Here is a 23,048-nt window from a genome sequence, read left to right as displayed (position 1 = left end):
TAATTTAGCAATGACCCTGCTTACCTCCCAATCCGCTCAGCCTTTAAGTTCAAGTAGGTAGGCTGCTCAGTTGTTTGCCACAAGATGATCAGTGAGGTTTATCTTGATTGCTGATATGGTAAATGGCGATGCCCCCCTTTTCTGTGCAGAGATTTTGTAATCTAGAAATGAACATTTGTAAAGTTATCCCTGTATATTAAAAATGTGGCTGTATGTCATTGAGGACTGGAAACATTTTGTTCGCATCGATGTGAAGGCTGGTTAGTCTCTCTTGCCTAATTTCCAGAGTGTTAGAAAAGCTTTAGCAATGTTCTTAAAGTGAAGATCCTCTTTACTATAGGTATGTGCTGTGTAGTATTGTCGGAGATAAAGAATTGATAAGCCAAATACAATTTTAACACGGCTAAGGCAGCAAACGTAGTATGTTCACTTTAAAAAACTGTATACATCTAGATGACAGAAATTTGAAAATTAATCAACCAAATGATATGGTGTTAGTTCATAATATGCTTTAGTTTATGTTTAAAATATACAGTGCTGAAAATAAATGTTTCATTTTTATTGCTGAAAGAATAGTTTTACATTTTATAATTATGGTGACTATTGAAAAAAGAAGAAAAAGTATCCAGCTTAGGATACAACAGAACAATGCAGGGCATGCAGTTATTTTAGTCATCTAATATGTCAGCATTCAAGAATCTGAACCGATTGTTTAAAAAAAATCTTGTACTTTGTTTCTTTTGTTGCTCACTTCCAACTTTGTCATCTGTCAGAATGCAAAAAAAAATTATCCTTCTATAACCATTGACAGGATAACACAAAAGCTGTCTCCAGGTCGATATTTTGCAGCAATATTTTTAACATACGAACAGTAGTTTTTATAATTTCACCTTGGTGCTCAACCATTTATTATCGTATCAGAAGCATGTCAGTAATTCCTTTCTAAATGTCTGCTTCTTTTAGTGCTGAGACCCACATCAAGGGCTTCACACTGAACAGTGCTGCCAGCAGCCTCCTCATCATATCGCAAGTTAGGCGGGATTATTTGAAAGGTATGTCACAATGCTTGACCTTTACGTCACATTAATGCCTCTGCAGATTTTTCTTGTAACGCCCTTCGAATACTTGGATAAAGGAGTCCATTTAGCAAATTACCTGCTTATCAAGAGCCTTTTGTGGTAGCTGAGAGACGTAAATTACTGTACATGCATTTATAATACAGCTTGAATATGAATGTACTTGTCATTTGACCACTTAGTCCAGTTTCCATTCCATTTAACACAAGATGGGTTTTCTTAAGATGAATCACAGCTCTTCAGACATGCAAAATTTGTGCTCCAGAACGAGAGAAAGTACAGGCTTTCAAGTGTGTTAAAATTCACAGCACAAGTCATTTTGCTTTGGAAATTAACATACTTTAGAGCATCTGAAACAATTCCCAGCAGTTGTTTCTTGCATATTGTGGTGGTTGTGTGAGATACCAGATGAGTTAAATTGACTGTTAAATGTGCATGATTGTGCACTAAATGATTATAATATTGATTTAAAAACTTAATCAAATACTTTTTAATAGTTCTTAATACCAACAGTTACAAATATTGTTTGTCTTTCTTTTTAATGTAACGATCACAATAGAAAAGAAAATGGTGGCTGAAGAGTATTTGAGGGCACACAAGAAGATGGTGGATAAAGTTCACAGTTGTGTTACTTTACTTCTCGGTATTAGTTGTTTTGCAGCCTATAGCATTCAGCTCTACAGCGTTAGATTTTACATATTCAGTTGTTCTTTAGAACTCGTGTGAGTAGGAAACTCTGCAAGCATGTAGTTTTACATGCCGTGCTGTGTTTTACCCCTTTGCAAATGTATGTACGGTGTTGATACACATTGTAAATGATACCTTTAAGCATCAAAGTGGCTACGTATGAAAATATGTATTGCACTGAACTGGGTTTCACTTTCGTACCAGCGGGCATACCAGAAAATCCATTTTTGATTCTGCCATCTGTTAATTTTTTTTCATTCCACTTTGCGTAGTTGTAGTAGCCCATACACATGTAATAGTAGCTACATGAAAATACTCTAGGATGAGCATTTAGACACCTCTTCTCACTTGTACTCCTTCCTGCAGCTGATAAAATTCTCAACTTTCAAATTCCTTCCCCCTTCAGTCTGACATCACTGCCAGGTGTCATTGACTGAAGTATTTGCAGTGAATGCAATTGCTTGTCTTGTGTGTTGGCAAGTCTTACCTTTTTTGCAGTTTCAAATCCTTCATGTAAACTTTATTTGATACTACTCTAGTATATTTTCTGTTTTTGCCTCTGTCCAGGGTGTCACTAAGTTTTGTTAGTTATAATCCTAAACATTGCACTCCCACATCTTCCCTTCTTCAGAACATCACTGATATTTCTGTATTGTGACAATTTTTCTTTACCTATACATTTGCTTTTTAGCTGGCATCCTAGATAATTTGCCACCTCAACCAAAATGTTACTTTTTGCACAATATAAAGAAGCTGTTGGGGAATGCATGATTTTGCACCATTCTATTGGCTTTTATTTTGTGCGTTGAACAAGCTTTATTTTGGTAATTTAATTGAATAATCAGAATTGATCCTTGTTTCTCTTTTAAAGATAATTGCTTCTCTTTCTAAGTGAAGCCTTGAAAATGCAAGCTACTAAATGTTTCAGTCACATTGGTCATTTTCTGAGGCTCAAATTTTAGGGTGAAGTCTTGTAACCTTATGTTAGTGAGCTCCATTTAACATACATCCTGTGATGGCAGACGTATCTCATGAGCTTTCACTTTTGTAAAACTTACCAGTTCCTCAGACAGTTCGTCATCATTCTTTGCAATTTAATGCAGTACAGGTTTTAAAAAATAATTATGTAGCTCCTTAAGTAGCCTCAAAAGAACTATAATATCTTCTAGCAAGAACTCTGTTTAAAAAAAAAAAAAAAGTTAAGAGTCAAAACTTGAGTTTTATGGTACAGAATTTGCAGAACTTACAGATAAGTAAAAGATAAGTAGTGGGTTTTCACAAGCAAAGTTAGCTTCTTTTAAGTACTGAAAGATCAAGGGATTAAATTATGAATTCAGATTAGTAGTAATGTGAGTGCTTTTGCACAGGAAAAGGGGTACCAGCAGAATTACCCGATATGCTACTCGAACACAGTTTCTTGCAGTAGTGCTGCATGCATGCAACTTCCAAGTCTTTTTCTTTCCTTGTTCTTGAGAAGGCTAGTTAGGCTACGTGCTAAAGGGAGGTCCCCACATAAAACCAGGAGAAAATTTGAACTTTACATGTGTGTTAAGATTGCTTTTAGATTTTGGGATTTTCGTCCTTGATGTATTACTCATTTTTTTTCCCCTAAACGAGAAGGAAAGAAAGAAAAAAAGAAATGGGGCAGAAGGGAAGTTGGCTGTGAAGAAAAGTTAGGCACACAGGATGTTTTTTCTTCCTCTCTTGTGAAAGGTGGTATTTGGTTTCTGCAGTACCTGAATATTGAATTGAAATGTTAATACTGTGAAGTTCAAGTGGTGGGTGTATATTATGTTAGAAGTGTTATCCCTTAGTATGATAATTATTATCTGTGATTAATCCTGCCTGTGATGGTAAGGACTAAGAGGTTTTTACCAGAGGGTCATGTCTTTCTCTGTATGTTTACTCATGTTTAATGTAAATCGACAAGAATTCTGGTTAGAAAAATGAGAGCGACTGTTACAGATGCACAGAAGACTGATTTGGGGTGTTTTTAGCATGTGACTCCTGTTATTTTAGGAGTTCTTAAAGTAACTGTCCAGTTCGGAGTTTTTTTGTTCTTTTGTGGACACTCATATTACGTACTTCTATTTAAAATTAAATGTTGGTAAACAAAGTTCTGGTGCACACTTAAAATACTAGACTTAAGCAGTTTTGGTAATAAATTACATTTTTGTAATCTTGGTTCTTAAGTCTGCCACATTTTTCTTTTCCAGTAAAGAAAATTCATTATAGCTTGTTTGGAGAAAAAACAAGCTTAAAACATTACAACTTTACGGTCATAAGGGAGGGCACTTGTGACATAGCTGCTTTCCCTGACCTGGATACTGAAATGGGATAATTTAATGTTAAACTTATTCTAATACTTTCTTTTATTGAACAAATATTAAAGCATTGTATCCTAAATTGCCATTGAAAGTTTTGTATATATGTTTGTTATAATTTCCGATAGTGATTTTGGGGCATAACTTCAGCACGAGAATTATTTTCTATACATGTTTTTATAAATGTAAGGTTAATGATACCAGCAGTGTGGGTTTTTTTCAACTAAAATCTCAATTACTTTTTCCTTATTTCTTCACCTTCATTAGATGCCATAGCTGCTTTCCAAGGAATGCTTGACAGTGGCTTGTTGCCTACTAGACCAGCAGTTATTGTACTTGCTGAGGCTTTGGCAGTGAAAGGAGATATGAAGAACTTAAAAGCATTTGGAAACATGGTAGAAGACATCACAAAATCGATTGATTTATCTCCCTCACTAATTGCCAATGCTATTGCATTGGCTCATGCTAAGAAGTAAGTATTTCTATGACTTCCAACCTTTTATACAAAGTGGTGGGAAATCATTAACATTATCCACTTCATTCTGTTTCCATTCTTAGTGTCCTAGATGTTAAAATTCAGGGCAAGATGAGAACTGCGCTGTTCGGTCCTGTTCTGGTCTCATTTTGCAAATGCATTTGGGTTTTGTAATTCATTTAATGAAATACAGGGATAGCTGTGAAGCATTTGGGAGAGCCTAAGGCCTTCTCTGTTGGTGTAATTAGCTTTGATACTTCTGTTTCAAACATATTACACATCTCATAAAGTGTTCTTCTTGGTGTGAGATCAAAAGCTCTACGAGGTCTGAATGTCAAATAGAACTAATTAATCAATATAAACTTAAAAATCTTGGAATTTAGCACATATATTATGCATATAATATTAGTTTGGAAACAAAATCTATTACTTGTTCCAGTAACTGAAATGATAATATACGGCTGTGTTTACCCTCAAAATGTGAAAGCCAGGTATGTATCTGTGAGGTGGTTTTATACTTTTTGTCAGTATTAAAAAAATGGGAAAAAGTTTCTCCTATGCTGCTTTAGGCCACAGTTTCCATCATGATAATTATCCCCACACATTGATTATCCTTTCATTCAAATGTTTAATTCAGGATCATGTTCTGTCTAGCATTTTTTTAATTGGTAAGTCGGTACTTAGCTAGTTTATCCTTTGCATAAAACTGTCGGGGGGAAGCACTTCTTCACATACTGTGAACTTCTCAAATGCAGTTTGCAGGAATCAATCTTTAGGAATCCTACATACTCTGCTATTTTCTTTCAAGACAGTTTCATCAGGTAGAGCTCCTCTGTGTAACTCAGCAGGATAGTTGTGTAACTATGTAGTACATAACAGATACCTGATGGCCTTGGGCATGCCAGACCAGAGCTAGTAGTTACTGGAATAGTTACTGGGTAGTAGTGTCTGCAGCAGCAAGATGATTTAAATTGAAGGAGAACCATGCACGCCAGTTCCAGTAGTGAGCTCACTGTATTTTCAGCCACTGAAAAACAAGGAAGGACTGATCCTGTAAATATTTAGATCCAAGTGGTCCTTGGCAGAGGATTCTAGTGAATTGGCTTTTGCCTATTTCTGTGTCATGAAAGGGTTGCAAAGTCATGACGTGTTTGTAACATGGATCAGATTGACTGCAAGAATAGATAAGTAAATCACTGTATACAGACACAGGTTAAGCAAGCAGCATCAACTTTTCTTCTGCCATACCAAAATTAGCTTAGTTGTATGAGAAGACTTAGCAGTAGCATAAATAATATGCACCTTATGTATTCTTACATACAAGTTGTACCTTGCGAACTGTGATAAAAAGTAGAGATTTAAATATACTTCAGATAGCTGTTCACTTGTTGGTAGGTTTGTATTCCTAATACAGTTTTCAAAACATTGTTATAGCTTTTAAATGTGTTTCATCTAAAAGCATTAATCACTGATTTTTTTAATTAAACTTGTTATTAGAGTGGACTTATAAGAGGAGACGTCATTTGAACTTTTTAGAACACCAGAAGTAGAGTTTTCACTTGAATGAATACTTTGTGTGTTATTTTATTAGCATTTGCTATACTTAAGCCTGAAGATGAAAGAGTTTAGGCAAAGGTATTGGCCAAATGACATTTAGTATCTTTTTTTTGCATCCAAAACGGCAGACATGGGAAGAGTTGGCTAAATAATTAATAGCATAAGGAAATACTCGAGTTGTCTGCATTAATTATTCAGATACCTCCCGTTAATGTTTTGATTTTTACCTTCTGGGTTTGCAGAACTTTGCTTCCTTAAAGCAGCTAGCCAGAACTCTTTATTTAGTGAGGGAAGAAAAATGTGTCAAAATTACATGTCCTGAAGGTCAAAGATCTTTTGGAAATTTGGCTTACAGGTTAATTTATTAATTCAGTCATAAATAGTTTCACTTTTACAATATCTGAATGCAGTCGTAGGTACTCAACCGTTCTTGGGAAGTATAACATTAATGTAGGAAGTAAAAATTTAAATATAATTGCTTCTTTAGGTTTAGAAATCTTGATTTCTGAAACTAAGCCAGTTCAATATTTTTTCCTAGCAATGACCTTGATGCTGCAGTGGAATACCTTGAGCCTCTGCTTATCTCTGGTGCACAGAATCCTGATCAACCTGTCAAAAATATTTCCTTTTTGTTAAGAAAGGTGTCTGAGGAAGGATTAGAGCCAGCTTTGGAAAAATGTAAGTTAATTGCAGTTGTATTTAAATATTCTGACTAGACAGAGGTGTTACAGAAGAGCTGTTACATGTAAAACCTGCCCAGTCAGCATAAATCATGCCTGTAAAGTTTACAAAAGTGCCTTTTCAATCAAAGACTTTCCTTATTTCCTTTCCTTTTTCCTGATATTTTCTATCATTTTGCAGTTGGCGTGATGGCAGAACGACTGGCCAATCAGTTTGGAATTTACAGACCTGTCACAGATCTTTTCCTTCAATATGTCAGTGCAGGCAGAGTGGATGATGCCAGATCTCTACTACAGGTAATGACATAACAAGAGAGGTACAGAAATGCATAGAGCTCTTCAAGGGTAAACTGACAAATTATAAAAAAAGGTGTTGTATAGCATAGGCTAATGCTAGTTTGCTTTTGAATTCCAACAGAAGTATCAACATGATTTAGATTATTTTGTACCATGAGATAGTAGTCTAATGCTAATAGTAGCAGTGGGTGCCAAAGTGAGAAAGCTTTTGTCTTGCAACAGCCTGAAGGAAATAACACATATTGCATGAAGTTCCATACAAAGCAAGTATTTTCATAGTTTTTTCATATATTTTCAAGTTTTCTATTAGACCGCTTTGCTTCTTGCAGACCATCACCTTGCAACTCCTCACATAATTTTCGCTGTGCTGTAAACCTAATACATCTCTCATAACTATACAGTTCACAAAATAGAAGTGGGCAGTATTTGCTTTTTGTAGCCACGATATTTCACTCTTTTTTTTTTTGTTACTTTGTCTAAGCTGTATTCAGTGTTTGCTAAGAGCTGAATTCACCTACTGTTCAGTTGAGTGTCACAGATGTATTAAAAGACAAATGCTCGTCTCTCAGCCACAGTCTGGGCTAAGTTAACGATCTTCAAGGTGTGACATGACTGCTCACAACGTTTTTGCAGAGCTAGACACAGAGCCGTGCTGGAGGCAGAATAAGCTGCAGGTGGTGAGTGCTGGTGTCTCCATCAGGTCAGGAAGCCTCCTCCCTGCAGGCAGCAGTAAAGCAGCCATGCGATCCTGCAGCCCTCTTGGGGCATGTAGGCTCCCTGCCTCAAAATGGGGCCTGTTACCAGCTCCTGGTAGTGAATAGAACTCACTTACCAGTTGCTGAGTTTTCTAAGCTATTACAGAAACAGTTCTGCTTCACATAGCAGAAGCTTTATGATATCCCAAGACTTTTTTTTACCCAAAGGAAGAATGCATGCTAACAAATGTGTTCAGTGACTTTGGCTATAGAGTCAGGTGTATTATTTGTATATTTCCTCTCTGGAATATTTTTTAATTGTTTTACCTAACTGTTCATCTGAGTGTTAATTTAAAAGGAGACAATGATTTTAATATAAAACCCTATTTTTTTATAGCATGAAACATGAAAATGTGAAAAATTCTTGCTGACTTACTCTTGCTTTTCTCTTTGATTAGGAAATGGAAATCAGTTATAATATCCTGCATTTGTGAAAATAAGTGGGGTTTTTTGCATTTTTAAGTAAAAGCTACATGTTTTCAAAAACAAAACCAACAAAAAACACTGAACAATTTTCATTCTTAGTTTCCTAAAACTTTTTATTACAACAGTATACAACTGTTGGAATTAAGTTCACAGCTCTATAGCGTAGTTGAAATAATGTTGTGTACACTGTATCTCAGAGGAGAATTTTTATAGATTTCATGTTAAGTGGGCATTCACATGTAAGTTTGAGTTAAAACTTCTTTGTGAGACAGTTTTTCCTATAGCATATATAAAATAAAATGTGTTAACATTCTTGATTGTTATTGTGGATCAAATATTCTACTAATAGGTAACCAGAAGATAGTAATAATCAAAGTCTACTCTTTGCTTTTCTATTAAAAAGTGGAAAGTAAACCACAATCTAAATGAACTATTTCTCTTGTAATAATCTAAATTATTGGTAATACACACAGAGAATCCTTTCATTCAAAAATATATCTCAGAGTCTGTTTAAACTTTCAAGAAACAACATCATTTTTTTAACTGTGTGGAGGAACAGTTTTGTGTTTTCCGATGAAAGTCAAGTGTTTGATATTTTGACATGAAAGGGGGCTGTGGAAAACCTTTCGGTGACTAGACTGTCTCTTTCCTCTTACTATACTGATAGTAGGTGAGAATGTCTAAAATCAATATATAATGTTGCAAGTTATTTCCATGAATGCTTTGCCCCTATTTATGAAGATTTTTGTCAGAGTACTAGCAGTACATGGATGCGAATATTTTTTTGTCCGTTTCCCTGACTGAATGAAGCTTCACACCTTTTCACCTGGATCTTAAAGAGCTTGTCAAAAATACTACGCATATACTACATTCATAATGGAACAAAGCAAAATTTCTCATTTGCAGATGTCTAAAATACTAATTGAATGTGGTAAATTAATTGTACATGTATGTCTGTATGCGTAGTACCTGTCTGCCCGTGCATTTTGGTACCAATAAAATCTCTTGCAGCTTACAAGAAGCCCTGTGCACTATTAGAATTTTAAGACTGGTACCTCTGAGGTGCATAAATGAAAATATTGTCTTGTATATTTTATTTTGCCCTCGTCTAAAGTAAGATAGATTTTTGATTTATCTGTTCTGTCTCAAACTTTTTTTTAAGTTAAGCTTCTCTCTCTCTCCCTCAAACACTGTCTATTGCAGTGAAAGCCTTTTATAAAATAGAGAGATTGAAATCAGTCCTTTGTATGCATAAGTGTAGGTAATTATACTTTAAAGAGAACTTGCTTTGTACATTTTAATTTTTATAAAGAAACGAGCAGTTATCTCCCTGACACCTTATTAAATGTATAATTAACCTTATGATCCCTAGCTCACTTGTGAATGCTTGGCAGTATAATTGGAGAGGAATAGTGTTTCTCTTTTTCATTCTTTTGCAGTCCTAAACCTCGTTTTTGTGGTGTGTTGAAGTATTAGTTTAATTCTTTCCCCTTTTGTTTTAAACAAACTTTATACCTACCATTTTAAAAACAATGTTCGCCAAAATGGTGCACAAAATGAACTTGTTTCCTGTGTTGTGTTTTTTTTAAACTCATGGTCATTTGTTTTACCTTGCAGATAGGTAATATATATTAAAATATTTTAAAAGCCTATAATTGGAAATTTTCACCTTAGTCATTTTGGTTTTTGCTAACCTGCTCACAACAGCTGCATTAACTATTTCTTTTTCTTTAGAGGTGTGGTGGATTAGTTGAGGAGAAGAGAACTTTTCTGAATTTCATGGGTAAAGCAGCATCTAAACCTGGACAGGTATAATATTTTTTCATGCTTATCATTGTATATGTATATGTATATACATATGTAGTACGTACATATGTAGTATATACTAGTTAGTCATCTTTTGAAATGTTTTGGATCTTGAACTTCACAGTTGACAGCTTTATCAGGTTTCTCAGGGTGGGGAAGAAAGGTTAATTTGCAGAGCTAGTCACATTTAAAAGAACCGCTTATTTTATGAGGCATAATAGAAAGGAGAATGTAATTAATATTTTTCTATTAATTCAGTAATTTCCTTTATTTTTGATGTCGTAGTTTATATGCTACAAACATTATGCTTTAAATTTTTATTGCTTCGCTATCCAGTTCCATATCGCAACCTGAACATATTTATTTTGTTGTCTGCGTTGAATGAATACATATGCAGTGAGAACCTCAGCCCCTCTAGAATGATAAAAGGTGCCTATGTTTACATTGAAAGACTCATTTCATATTACATGCTGTACTGTTTTGGGCATGTATTGAGTTTGAGCATCTGTTTAGATTACTGGCTTTGTGCTCATTCGCTTTAATTCCAGCTACTCTGATTTATGTGCCTGCCCTACTCCCGTCCCTCCCTCTTCTCCTTGCCCCCCTTCTTCTTCCCCAGGTTCCTCAAAGTAATCAAACAAACAAACAAAAAAAAAACAATAACAAAACAAACAAAGGCAAAAATGCGCATTGATTTCTCTTTTGTAGAGGAGTAGCATCAGGAGACAGTTAATATAAAAACTAGAATAAATGCTTCTCAAATGAGGGAAAACGCACTTTATTTTGCAGAACTTGCCTTTAGATACTCATGGATTAAAAATTCTACTGTAAAAGTGACAATGATAAATACCATCTTTTAGTGTCTATGAAAGAAATTTAAAAACTTGAAATTTTCTAGCTTTTAGAGCTGAAATTTTAATAACAGAATTTTCTAGTGTGTGATAAAGATGTTAGTAACTTCTGTACACTTTAAATTCAAGACTTGAGTTCTTGAAACTGGAGTCAGAGGTTGAGGGAGGGAGAGTCCAATTTTAAGCACATTAGTCAGTGATCTGACTACTTTGAAGCACTGATCATAGCTACCATTGACCTCTAGGTCAGTGAAGGCTGCCGAGTAGTTTGAATTCTTCAATTTGGTTGAAATCCTGACATATTCTCATTAATATGTCGATTGCTTCCTTCAAAAAGAAACTATTGTATAGTCTCATGGGGTTTTAGTCCCATATTTTTTTATGGGGTGTTAGTCCCATATTTTGTTCATTTTATTGTCTACCTGATTTCTTCGGCTATTTCTCATTCACATGAGAATTTGGGAAAGAAATATTGTGTCTTCAGTTGAACAGTCCATTTCTTGTAATCAATAATTCATTTCACTTAAAAGATCTGAAATAGTTGTTTTAACTTTGTCGATTTTGTTTGAAGTTAATGCTCTTCTTTGTCTGTGTTTTAAATCTCATAGGCAAAGAAGATTGAGACACTTCTAGAACTGATTCCTGATCACCTAGATATGGAAACTGCATACCGTTACCTCCTAAAATGTCATGGTAATTTACTCTTCTTGGACTAGTTTTTTATCAAAAAAATCTTTAGGTGTTCATAAAGGTCATGGAAACCTTTAGAATAGCAGGATCTACACTGTGCAAGTTGTACCTTTTATTTTTTTTTTGGTGTTTTTTTGGCTTTGTTTTGTTTTAAGTTTACCGGATCTGTGTATGGTCCTAGCTATTAGATTGGAAAAGCAACTATCCGACCTAAGCCTTGAATCCTTTACAAAGGGAACTGTATTAGATTAAAGGGTACTGTTACAAAGAGGCGAAGTACAGGCTTCATGGAATGAAAAAGAATCCCTCCTAACCCATGGAAACGTAGAAATGAACGGCTCTTAAAATGAATGCAGCTTTTTTTCCTGAAACATATAATACGTATCTTCATTCTATATGTGTGTGTTTCAAAATCGTAATTAATTAGTTATATCAGTAGTTTACAAGGTTCTTACTGTTACTAGTGCAGATCCTTTATACTTGTTTTTATTTAGCCAAAGTTGCTTCATTTAGATGTAGCTAAATAGTTGATTTGAAGTGCTAATCAGTTTCTATTGTTGAAGTCAAAGGGAAACGGCTCTAAAAATCAAGTTGCTTATTTAAATACATCTCTTTACAACACTCACTCGTGAAAAATGAGGACATAGAGCCTCCCTGGCAATGTTTAGTTGGAAGGTTGCCCTTGAGTCCTTTGTGTTGTGTATTCTAATATGATCCTCCAGTTTTATTACAGGGAGGAAACATAACCCTCTTCACACTTATATTACAAGTGAAATGATATAACGACAGAAGCCCTTGTGTTCCAACCTATCACAGAGGAGATAAATAGGAATATTTAAGTAAAATACTTCAAAAACAAATCCAAAGTATGGTGTTAAAGGCATACAGACTTCAGTGTCTTTGAATCAAGCTGTGAAAGTTTTCATGATGTAGTATCTAACTTAAAAGTTCACTTGCTTAGTAATGTTCAAAACAGCAGTCACTGGCAAAATCCTTTAGCTCCATGGTTTCATTCACAGTATAGTAAGTTTTCTGACATATTTTTATTTAAAAAACAAAATAACAAAAACTTCTATTACCAGCACTGGACTTGCCACCTTAAAATGTCACTGAGTCTTTACTGGCTGTTTGCTGTTGTTACCTCGGTAAGAACTGTCTAAGCAAACTGATAGAGCATCTTTTAATGTTCTATCCAGCTACATCATCATACAACAATTTTATAAAGAGATTGCACAGAGACTTGCTCTATGATACCTACACAGTGGTTAGAGTATTTAACATGTGAAGCTACATAGTAAATGAAGAGATGGTTGCTGTAGTTTCTTTAGGCACACATAGAGCTGGTTCATAGCAAGTTCTAGAGGAAACGTTCCCCACCATGTACAGTATGTACAGACTTGTACATTTTAATAGCAATTTAGCTACCTCTTCCCCTCACCCCCTTGTCTTCTATATCTGATGCTCCCTGTGGTGGCATGTTTATTTTCATTTGACAGTTTGAGATCAACAGTGAAGTATTTAGCACAGGTAACTAGAAGGATGTGCTTTTGTTGTATTCTGTCTTAAATAAATGGAAAGTTCACAGTTTCTGTTAGATTTTTAATAAAGCATTGATTCTTGCAGTTTTTGCAGTAGCCTCCCACATTCAAAAAGTAGTTCAGCCACTTGCCAGATGTGAGTGGGAAGCTTTCTCATGAGAAAGGGACCCAGGCTATCAATTTCTGCGTAATATAAACTCCGTTTCTTTAAGAACCATTGTTTTTGTAGCCCGTATAGTTGTGAGGATGACATTCCAAAAGTGAAAAAGAAAGAAGCTGAGACAGCATCCCATATTGCATATTGTTTGAGTTTTCCAAAGCAAAAAAAAAAAAAAACAGATGCGATGGCTTCCTTATTCACAAGATGCTAGGAACTGTTGTACTGCTTCTAAGACCCTGAAGACAACAGGGAAAAACTGTTGGGGGTCATTTCAGTTTCATCCCGATGCTGCTCAAGCAAGGGTCTGAGCAGCAGCGAAGTGTGTGGTTAAGTGTAATGAAAAAGGTTAAGCAGTGGAGAAGGAAGAATAGAACAAGACTGCCCTGTTTTTCCCTTCTCCCACTTCAGAGTAAGGGGAACTATATTCTGCTCTTCTACAGCTGGCAGTGAACAGGGCTTTAGATAAATAAAGAATGGGTTTGTTAGAACCTGTTGCACGTGATGGTGTCATTTATGGAATATCCAGCAAAATGTAACTGGATACCTGTGCAGTTAACATTTGTAATAGTGTTAGTGGGTCAGCAAAAAATTTCTCCTGCTCTTTAGGATGAAACGAATTTCTGTTTATGGTCTAAAATAAGCATCTGACCTTTGTTTTGTTTGTTCCTTTACGTTATACTTTTGACATAGCCAACACCTATAACCATAATAATATTCTGCCTTCACTTAATGAAATTCTGTTCAACAGTTCTCACAAGCTGAACATCACTGGCTTTTGGTTTAGCTTTTGTTTTTATTTTGCATCATTTGCCTTAGAAAGGGGCATATAGCTTTGCATCTCACATCTTCGAGTGGTGTTCTCATTGTGCGAGCAGCTCTGTTCCTAGTGGTCCCAGCACATTCTTAAAGGAAACGATCATCCAAGCCTCAAATGAAAGGGAAAGCTGGAATGGCTGTATGTTCTGTTCTCTTCTGATGTGAACTGTCAGTAGGATACGAAGAATATCCAGAATATGTAGAATTATAGAATCACAAAATGGTTTGGGTTGGAAGGGACCTTAAAGACCACCCAGTTCCAACCCCCTGCCATGGGCAGGGACACCTCCCACCAGACCAGGCTGCCCAAGGCCCCATCCAGCCTGGCCTTGAGCACCTCCAGGGATGGGGCATCCACAGCTTCTCTGGGCAACCTGTGCCAGTGCCCCACCACCCTCACAGTAAAGAATTTCTTCTTAATGTCTAATCTAAATCTCCACTCTTTTAGTTTTAAGGCATTACCTCTTGTCCTGTCAGTATGCTCCCTGACAGAGTCCCTCCCCAGCTGTCCTGTAGGCCCCTTTAGGTATTGGAAGGCTGCTATAAGATCTTCCTGAAGCCTTCTCTTCTCCAGCCTGAACAACCCCAGCTCCCTCAGCCTGACTGCTTTGTGGCCCTCCTCTGGGCTTGTTCTAATACTTACCTGTCCTTTTTGTGCTGGAGACCCAGAGCTGAATGCAGGACTCCAGGTGGGGTCTCAAAAAGAAGAGCAGAGGGGCAGAATCCCCTCTCTCACCCTGCTGGCCACCCTGCTTTTGGTGCAGCTCAGGGTATGGTTGGCTTTCTGGGCTGAAAGTGCACATTGCTGGCTTCTGTTGAGCTTTTCAGTATTATTACAGAATATAATATGCTAAAATAGTTAATATGTCTTGGGAAGTAAAAGGGAATGAGTAATGTCATGGAAAGAGGTGAAACGAGCATTTAACTATTGGGGATTTTGTTTTTGATTTTTATTTTTGTTTTTCTCAGAATTAGATGGGGATGTTGCGTCCGTAAAGGCTGCATATGAGAAATCAAAAGAAAAGAACATACAGCTTCATGACCTATCTCTGAAATCTTTAGCAGTTTTTCTGAAGAAAGTAGGAGAGCCGATCCCTTTCACTGAACCCCCTGTGAGTATTTCGTAATTAAGAAATAGATCTGCAGAATTGTGTATGTTCAATGTTAGTAAAACAAATTGCATGAATAATTACATAGGGATTAAATCTCTGCAGAGACTCCTCAAAGGAGGCCGTGTAGGAAGTATGGAGTGTTGTAGGAGCTATAGTAATCTTACGTTGGATTTAACTTGGGGAAATAAAACTCTTGGGGCTTACTGTGTTTAAATTACACAACCCTTATCAGGCATTCATCTACAGGTGTATGTTTATCAAATGTCCTTGGGGCATTTAAGTGCTTGAACTTTAAAAGGCTTATAGAAAGTGTGTTTTGTTAACAGTTAATGGGTTTTAGTTTTTGTTAATTACTAGCTTTATATCTAATACAAGTTGCTGTCTTGCTATGACGGGATTTTAGAACTGCAGGAATTATTTTTCTGCCGCAGCTTTACTTCTAGCTGCCTTGCCAAAAGATATATGCAACTGTGCAAATATATCTTACTTGAGGGTGACAGGTGGCATGACACTACATCTGTCAAGACTGCAAATACTTCTTTCACATCATTCCTTTGACTAATAGTCTGCTAGTATCATTTCAGCAAAACAGCCTTTAAATAAAGACTTACTATATTTTCTCTCTAACCAAAATTTTATTGCCATCTGCTAGCCACATATCATAAAATCAGTGTTTTTCTGTAGTTTGCTGAAGACATAATTAAATTTTACTTTCTCCATCCTGATCCATAGTAAATATGGTTCTTTTTCTCATTTTACAAAGAATCAGAGGAAGAACATGGCTCCAAATGTTTGCTTTAGCCTGTTAACAGCTTCAGAGATTTTTCTACAACTTTAACTTAAAATTAAAAATAAATTTTTATTTAGGTATGTAAATATAAAACCTGGAGTGTCTGTTCCTTGCATGTAGTTAGTGAAAATAAGTGTTTATTTCAAAGTCACTGGAATGATTCATCTTCTGATTTTCCTGTTCATTTTTCTCTGATGCAGCTTGGTGTTTAAAAGCGTCTTATAATTTTTGACACAATTGCAGATTGCAGTTAAAAAGTATTTTCATTTTTAAAGTGAAATTGATTATATTATTGCATTATGTAATAGAAGCTTCATTATGCATTTTTGGCAAGGTTTTCCTTCTCCTTTTATTTTTTTCTCCTTGGTATTTCTCTTAATTATACAGACTTCAATACAGATCTAGTTTTATGACAGAATAATGGATTTTGCTTTTGTCAGGACCTAAGATTTTGTTCGGAATTAGTAACTTTTTCAGTTGTAACAACATTGAACTTGTTTATTCCACTCTATTTTATAGGAGACGTTCAAATTCTATATGGAAAAATGGAGGAAAAGAACATCGGAAACATTATGAACAGTTGGTTTATGTTATAGTTGTTTATGAAATTAAGTATTACATTCAATAAAAAAATAAAAAAGCATGTTGTTCTGTGTAATTTTTAATATAAATACTGTGTTTAAAACAGCACTTTCCATAGCTGTAATTGGTGGAAACTCATAGGCTTTTCTTATGTTAAAATTGCTAATGAAATATCACGATGCCACTTTCCAGGCTGTTTCTGTTTTGATGTATGATCTGCTGTAACTAGAACTGTACTTTAGCTCCTGTTGATTCACCAAATGTATGTATATTAAGAAAGTTGCTAGAGGGGTATGCAACTGTAACTTCAGCAAACTGCATTATTTTTTGTTGTTGTTTGCCAGGTCAGTGTGCTTTGGAGTGAAAGTAGAAGGGTAAAGAACATCTTCAGGATTCATCTGTACCTATAAAAAAATAAACACATCTTTTTTTAGATTCTCCTAAATGTACTTCTTTTGTGTAAAGTATCTTGTTATGGGATTCAATGTTACAGATAAAGACAAAATACACCTTTTACACTAGCTTGTGTGTTGTAGTTTTACAGTATCTATTGTTCATTCTCATAACTTCTAGTAAAATATCTAATTACTGAACTAGTGTATTTACAAATACACAGAAAATTCCTGTGAGGAATGAGGCATAACTAACCCTGTGTTGCAGGGAATGTTCAAGTTTATTTTCCAAAAAACCTATATGCATCCTATCTGTGTCCACTAAAATGTCAGTGTGGTTTTATGATGGCTTTCACTACTTTGCTTGGGAATGTTATGGAGACTTGATGCATTGATGTGCTGGGTTGATTTGTTGGTTATTGTTTGGTTGTTTTTTTGCTGTTGGGGGGTGATGTCTGGTTTTGGAATTCACCACAGAATATCGTCCTTTCAAAGATATTACAGTAATCTAGAACGGGGTGGAAAGAGATGAAAAGTCTTGAAAAGCATCTTGTTAGGAACGTGGGTGGGTTATGTGGGAAGCAGACTGTACCTGAGTGGTTCTAGCCATCTGGCACCCTTTGTTCCTACATTGTCAGAAGGCATTAACATTTGAGGTTTTATTCATAGCCTGGCGGTTTTGTGCCCTCTCTGAAAGCAAGCCCAGGCAGTGTTTAGCTTATTTCATTTCAAAACCAGAGATGCGGCTTTTTTCTAAAGCCGCAGCCACGTTACAAGCATTTCAGTGTAATAGCAGCATAATTGAAGACTGCGTCAGCTAGTTTGCGGCCCTTCCTCTGGTGCCACAGCTCTTGTTTTTAGAGGTCATCTCACGCCCCTCTCAATTTCACAGCAGTGGCTGTGTTCCCGTAAGTGGAGTCAGACTGAGCGTAACTCACGGCAGTGGGCCCTGCGCATGCTTGGTGAGCTGAGCTAGCGCAGGGCCTCAGGAAGGGGAGGACTTGAAGCACGCGCTGCGTCCACGCAGCAGCCGAGGTCTGTAGACCTGAGGTAACTGTGCTGACAAGGAGCTGGGATCCCATGTGGCATCAGACCTGCCCGTTTGACTGGGTGCTGTTTGTAGTCGGTTGCTGCAGCCTTCATTATTCTGTACTGATGCTGGCAAAAGGTGTCTGCTGGCTGCTGGCAGTGCCCGCGCCTGACGTCTGACCCTGTGAGGTCTGTGCTAGTTCGTGTCTGCATGTTTTCCACCTACCCTGCTTGGCTGAACTCCTACAGACTAATGCCCTGAAATTTCGTAGTCGCAATTTGGAAACGGAAAGTAAAATTGATAGTCTGTAACGGGTAACATTAATGAAATCGTTCTTGGCTCTGAATTTGCATTTTGAGGGACCTCAGGGGGAGCGCTGGGCTGAATGAGCCCGCTGCTGAAAGGATCAAACAGTGGGGGGCACTGCCAGAGCACAAGACCAAATGGTACCGGGGTTTTGTGGCAGCAACGACTGGTAATAGGTGGTAGTACATGCTGACCACCTGGGATCGTGTTGTGCAATAGCCCTGGCCATGTTTTGTGGGAGGGCAGACATTATTCAAAGGATAGGGAAAGCCTGCTGTTGTGTGGTAATGCTTCTGACTTTTCTGTTCCAGTAAATGTTTCACGTACAACTAAAGAATGATTACACAGAGGACTAGAGTCTCTCCTGTCTTTAAAATGTGGGATAGTGAGGGATTGGTGCCACCCTGGGACACAGTCACTTTGGTCTGAAAAGGTGTTTTACTGGGAAGGTTTTTGCAGAATCGGCATTTGTGCCATCTCATCTAGAATACACTTGAAATATTTCTTGTGCATCGGCGTGCTGTGAGACTCCGACATTTCAAGCACGAAGAGCCGAGTTTAGAAGGTTAGTTTTTTCTTCACCAAATAGGTAGGCAGCTTCACTATTTCTTTCTTCGTATTCAAAGAAGGAAACCTGTGAGATGACAAAATGCAGAATGGCAGTCCTGCAAACTTGTCACGGTGACTTATTAGACCAGTTACAAAACTTCCTCTGTCATTCTGACCATAGCACTTATCCCTTTAAAGCAGAAAAGAAGTATTTGCCACTGGGTAACTGGAGTTGTGCAGGACTCGGAGCAGGTGTGGTGGCTGGGAGATGGAAGCGCGCTTCTCTGGGGGGCTCCCTGGGGAGCTGGGAGCGTGCTGACGTGAACTGACCCGACATGTTACTGGAGAAAGCAAGCTGTGTGAGCACGTACGTGTTTGCATACCAGCACGTCCTGATTGGGGCTGAGAGGACTGGAAAAAGCTTGCTGCTTGAGTTGAGATCGCTTCACGTTGCTCCTGTGCCACGTTACGGGCTCGCCTTCCTCCACCTTCCCTTGAGACTGGGCAGGAGGAGGCTGCTTTTTGTTGGTTTGTTGTTTTTTTTTTAAGCTCAGCATGGAAAAAGTTTCTCTGTTAACTACTAATACAGTCGTTTTAAAGCATGATAATTATATGCTGTATTTCTGTCTTTATCTACTAAAACAGTTTGTTCAACTTGCTGTCTCCCAAGACCCTTTTCTATAGAAAGAAATCAAGCTTGGTGGGTTAGTAGCTGTCTGTAGAGTCTCGTAATGCGTACCCACTGTTGAAAATTGAGTAGCTGAAGTCATTGCATCTTTGGCAGCAGCAGCTCAAAAGGTTTTTATAGATCGAGTGCCTGAGTCAGCAGGAATCCATCTGCAGTTTACAGTAAGAAGGTAGGATCATAGCAGTGATGGTAGGTGCGCCAAGTGCACATATTGACAGAGAAATAGTCTGGAAATGTGTTCACCAGAGCACCACCGTCTTTATTGCTTTTCTTAAAGGTGTGATACTTCCAGACACTCCAGGAACACAGCTTAGGAGGAAGTGATAGGAGTGATGAACGTGACCAGGAGGTTTTGCTATTCAGTGATTGTTGCGAGAGATCTATCAGCATCTAGAAGGAAAGGCCAATTTCCAGCACCAGCATATTGTTGCAGTAAAGGTGAAAAAGTGAGCAGGTAAGAGAAAGCTGGTCTGCCATTGATTTTAGCCTTTTTGGTAAAGATCTCTCTGCTTCTCTTAAAATTGTTCTCGTAATTTCTGTGTAAAGTCAATGCAAAAAGAGATTACCCTTCCAGACTGGTTACAGCTTCTGGTGTCTTGCCAGTGCTTTTGGGAATCGATAGTCATAGGAAACCTAATCTCCTTTGAAGTTAGTGGCTCCAACTGGACTGCAATTTAATCCAAGGATGTCTTTCAAAGTATGAGCATGCAGATCCTCAGCTACAAACACAAAGTTCTGGGTTTTCCATTAGGTATAGAAATAAGAGCAAATATGGATGGCTGCGGTTTGAGTTTTCAGTGTTTCCTCTAATTACAAAAATGAGATAATAAAAACTGTCTTATGCAGTACCTGCTATAGATAGGAGTTCTACACCGTGCTGCTTTTAGATAAAACTATTAATGCAAGGCTTCTCTTTGATACTCTTCACCCTCTATACTACAATTGGCTAATGCTTCCCAGTATCTCGTGATGATTATCCTTATAACACTGTAGTAAAGCAGTGGTATCTGTAGAATTGCAGTTGTCTGCAGTGGTAGCCACAAACCTCTTGGCAGTTGTTGAAACACTAGAAACACTTCCTACATAAAACACAAATAAACCATTGCCCTTGTTACTTGCACGGTTTCTTGGGATTTCCCTCTGATTAGTTTAGCTAACAGCTCGAATAGTTCATGTGTGGAGGTTAGCTTAACTGTAAATCATCCTTAGCCATCAATTTTTAGGGCCTTCAGAATGCTCTGTAAATAAAATTACACTCTAAAAATCTGAAATAGGATAGAAAGTGTGTGCTCATTGGAAAATCCATTACGAGCCATAGATCTGCAAGCTTTGCTTAAACAAGGCTTTTGCTTTCCTTCGTGATTTTGTTGACTTAGCCTGTATTTCAAACATTTACGTTCAGAGAGAGAGCTGGTAATACCACAAGTCACAGCTGATTACCTGTTCAACATTCCATGGAGAGGAAAAAAAAGCGCTGATCTAGCTGAATATATGTGTGTGTACAGTGTTAAATTCATTAAAAAAAAATCAATTTCATCTTTTCTTTATGGTTTTAATGACATCCATATTTTTCATCTGTAGCACCTGTAAAATATTGAGCTCCAAATTGTTTTTATGCCTAGGAATGCAATTTCTGCATCTGAGTGTCTTTTTCACTGTCATCAATAACATAAATTTGTCTAAATTCAGCAAGTAAAAACAAGGTTGAAAACTATGTTTTATACCACTAGCTGCAGGGGGCATAAAATTACGGTAATTTGTGGCTTTACTATTGTCAGTCATGTACACGGGGTTTTTCAGTGGAAATTTGTCGTGCGCCCGGCACTGAACGTGTACTACAAAGCTGCAATGCGTTTTTTGATGCAAAAGCACTGAGAAATTCCCTCTGAAGTATACGAAGCTAAATATTCGTTCACCTTTCTTTTGTCTCTTTTGGAAGGGGAAAATCTGAAGCATGTGTGTCCAAAGCATTTGGCGGTGTTGAGCTCCACTGTAACCAGAATGTGCGCTTTTCTAGGTAGCAGTAACACTTGGCCAAAAGGCTTTTATTTTTTTATTATTTTTTACAAGATTGGTCATAGGAGGTGGGGGCTCACCAGGGAGGCAGGGAAGCGGCTGTAACCTGTGATGCACGCTCAGAATTACCATGGGGTGGCGGGACGGTGCCCCTGCAGCTCAGCGGGGGACAGCAACTCATGCCTGTATTGCTGGGGACTGCGGGGCAAAAAGTTTGTATTCAGGGATGGTTTTAAGGGCATGCTAAACCCGCAGAGCAGTCCCACCTGGAAATCTGTCAGCTCATTAGGACAGCACACATCCTGGTTTGCAGAGTTTGAGCAGCATGTTTTATTGTTGGCTCTTTGGAGCGCTGTTTTCTGGCTTTCTGCCTTCCTTCAGCTAGTTGAAGCACTGCCACAAAGCGATCAGCTATTTTAAGAGCAAGAGGTAAATGATGCGGGTGTTTGTCGGAAAGCAGTCAATGGGATAACACGTGGTTCTTTTAGGGCACCCCGTAGCATCACGACTTGCATGGTGAGAGGGCAGGTGTTTGCCTTGATCCGGGGTCAGGGAAGAGCTGCTGGCTGAGGCTGGAATGGCAGATCAGAGGTGCTACGTTTCTTTCTCCTTCTGCCTTTTTTGGTGAAACATGACGTCTTTTCTGTCATAAAAGTTTCTGTAGTTGTTTTCTAAACTTCCCCCAGTAAATGAAAGTAAACAAAGATAATGTCTCGAGGAATGACCGTGTTAACTGGTGCCTTGTATTAGCATCACAAAGCACTGGCAGTTCTTTGAAAGCGACTTGTTCTCTACTTCATGCTTTTGCCTAGTTGTGAATTTCATAGATTTCCAGTTGCAGTGCATTTGCTTGAAAACCCAGTGCAGTAGCAGTCGATGACTATACTGTGGGCTTATTTGCTCATGTACAAAATACACTTTTTTTTTTTTTTTTGATGCAAGTGGTTTCATTTTTTCCTCACTATGTGAATTCTGGCCAACATTTAACCCACTCCTTAAATGTGAGAAATATAAGTGAAGCAGAAGTGGTATTGACACATGCTTAGTAATGTTAGCAAAATGTGAGTGACTCTGATTAGAAGCTTTAAAAGGAGCAAAAAATCCAAATGTGTTGTTGAAGGTAGACGCTTGTTCTGGAGCCATGAGGTGAAGATTGAGGGGGGAGTCTGTTAAATTGCAGTTTCTTGGCACTGGAAACATTAAATGTATTGAGTTGGGGCCATGAAAGCACAGTATTCCCAACAGATTTTGCAATTTGAAATAAAACCATGTTTGATTTAGTGAGAAAATGATCAATAATTAGTTTTATAATTAATTACATAAATTGGCAACAACGTTTTCGTAAGTTATGGATCTGAACTGCTTTCTAAATATTCCTTGGGAAAAAAAATTGAGCTGTCCATCTGCATTTTATTTGTGTATATATATAGGTAGATATGTAATCT

The 23,048-nt window shown here is 37.4% G+C and overlaps 1 protein-coding gene across 2 annotated transcripts in view; it reads left to right on the top strand.

Moving 5' to 3' along the window:
- The window catches only part of LRPPRC (leucine rich pentatricopeptide repeat containing), a 93,611-nt gene extending 76,551 nt beyond the window's left edge, over nucleotides 1-17,060 (top strand). For both annotated transcript variants that reach the window (XM_066993784.1, XM_066993783.1), the window contains exons 31-38: nucleotides 964-1,052; nucleotides 4,355-4,559; nucleotides 6,658-6,797; nucleotides 6,981-7,096; nucleotides 10,012-10,086; nucleotides 11,543-11,627; nucleotides 15,108-15,250; nucleotides 16,560-17,060. In XM_066993784.1, coding sequence (XP_066849885.1) covers nucleotides 964-1,052; nucleotides 4,355-4,559; nucleotides 6,658-6,797; nucleotides 6,981-7,096; nucleotides 10,012-10,086; nucleotides 11,543-11,627; nucleotides 15,108-15,250; nucleotides 16,560-16,616 — 910 coding nt within the window. In that variant the 3' untranslated portion in view covers nucleotides 16,617-17,060. The remainder of the gene's footprint in view (nucleotides 1-963; nucleotides 1,053-4,354; nucleotides 4,560-6,657; nucleotides 6,798-6,980; nucleotides 7,097-10,011; nucleotides 10,087-11,542; nucleotides 11,628-15,107; nucleotides 15,251-16,559) is intronic.
- Nucleotides 17,061-23,048: the final 5,988 nt, after the last annotated feature.

The sequence above is a fragment of the Anser cygnoides genome, chromosome 3 (assembly GCF_040182565.1).
Source record: "Anser cygnoides isolate HZ-2024a breed goose chromosome 3, Taihu_goose_T2T_genome, whole genome shotgun sequence".
Classification (NCBI taxonomy): domain Eukaryota; kingdom Metazoa; phylum Chordata; class Aves; order Anseriformes; family Anatidae; genus Anser; species Anser cygnoides.
This window is presented reverse-complemented; position numbering and strand designations above follow the sequence as displayed.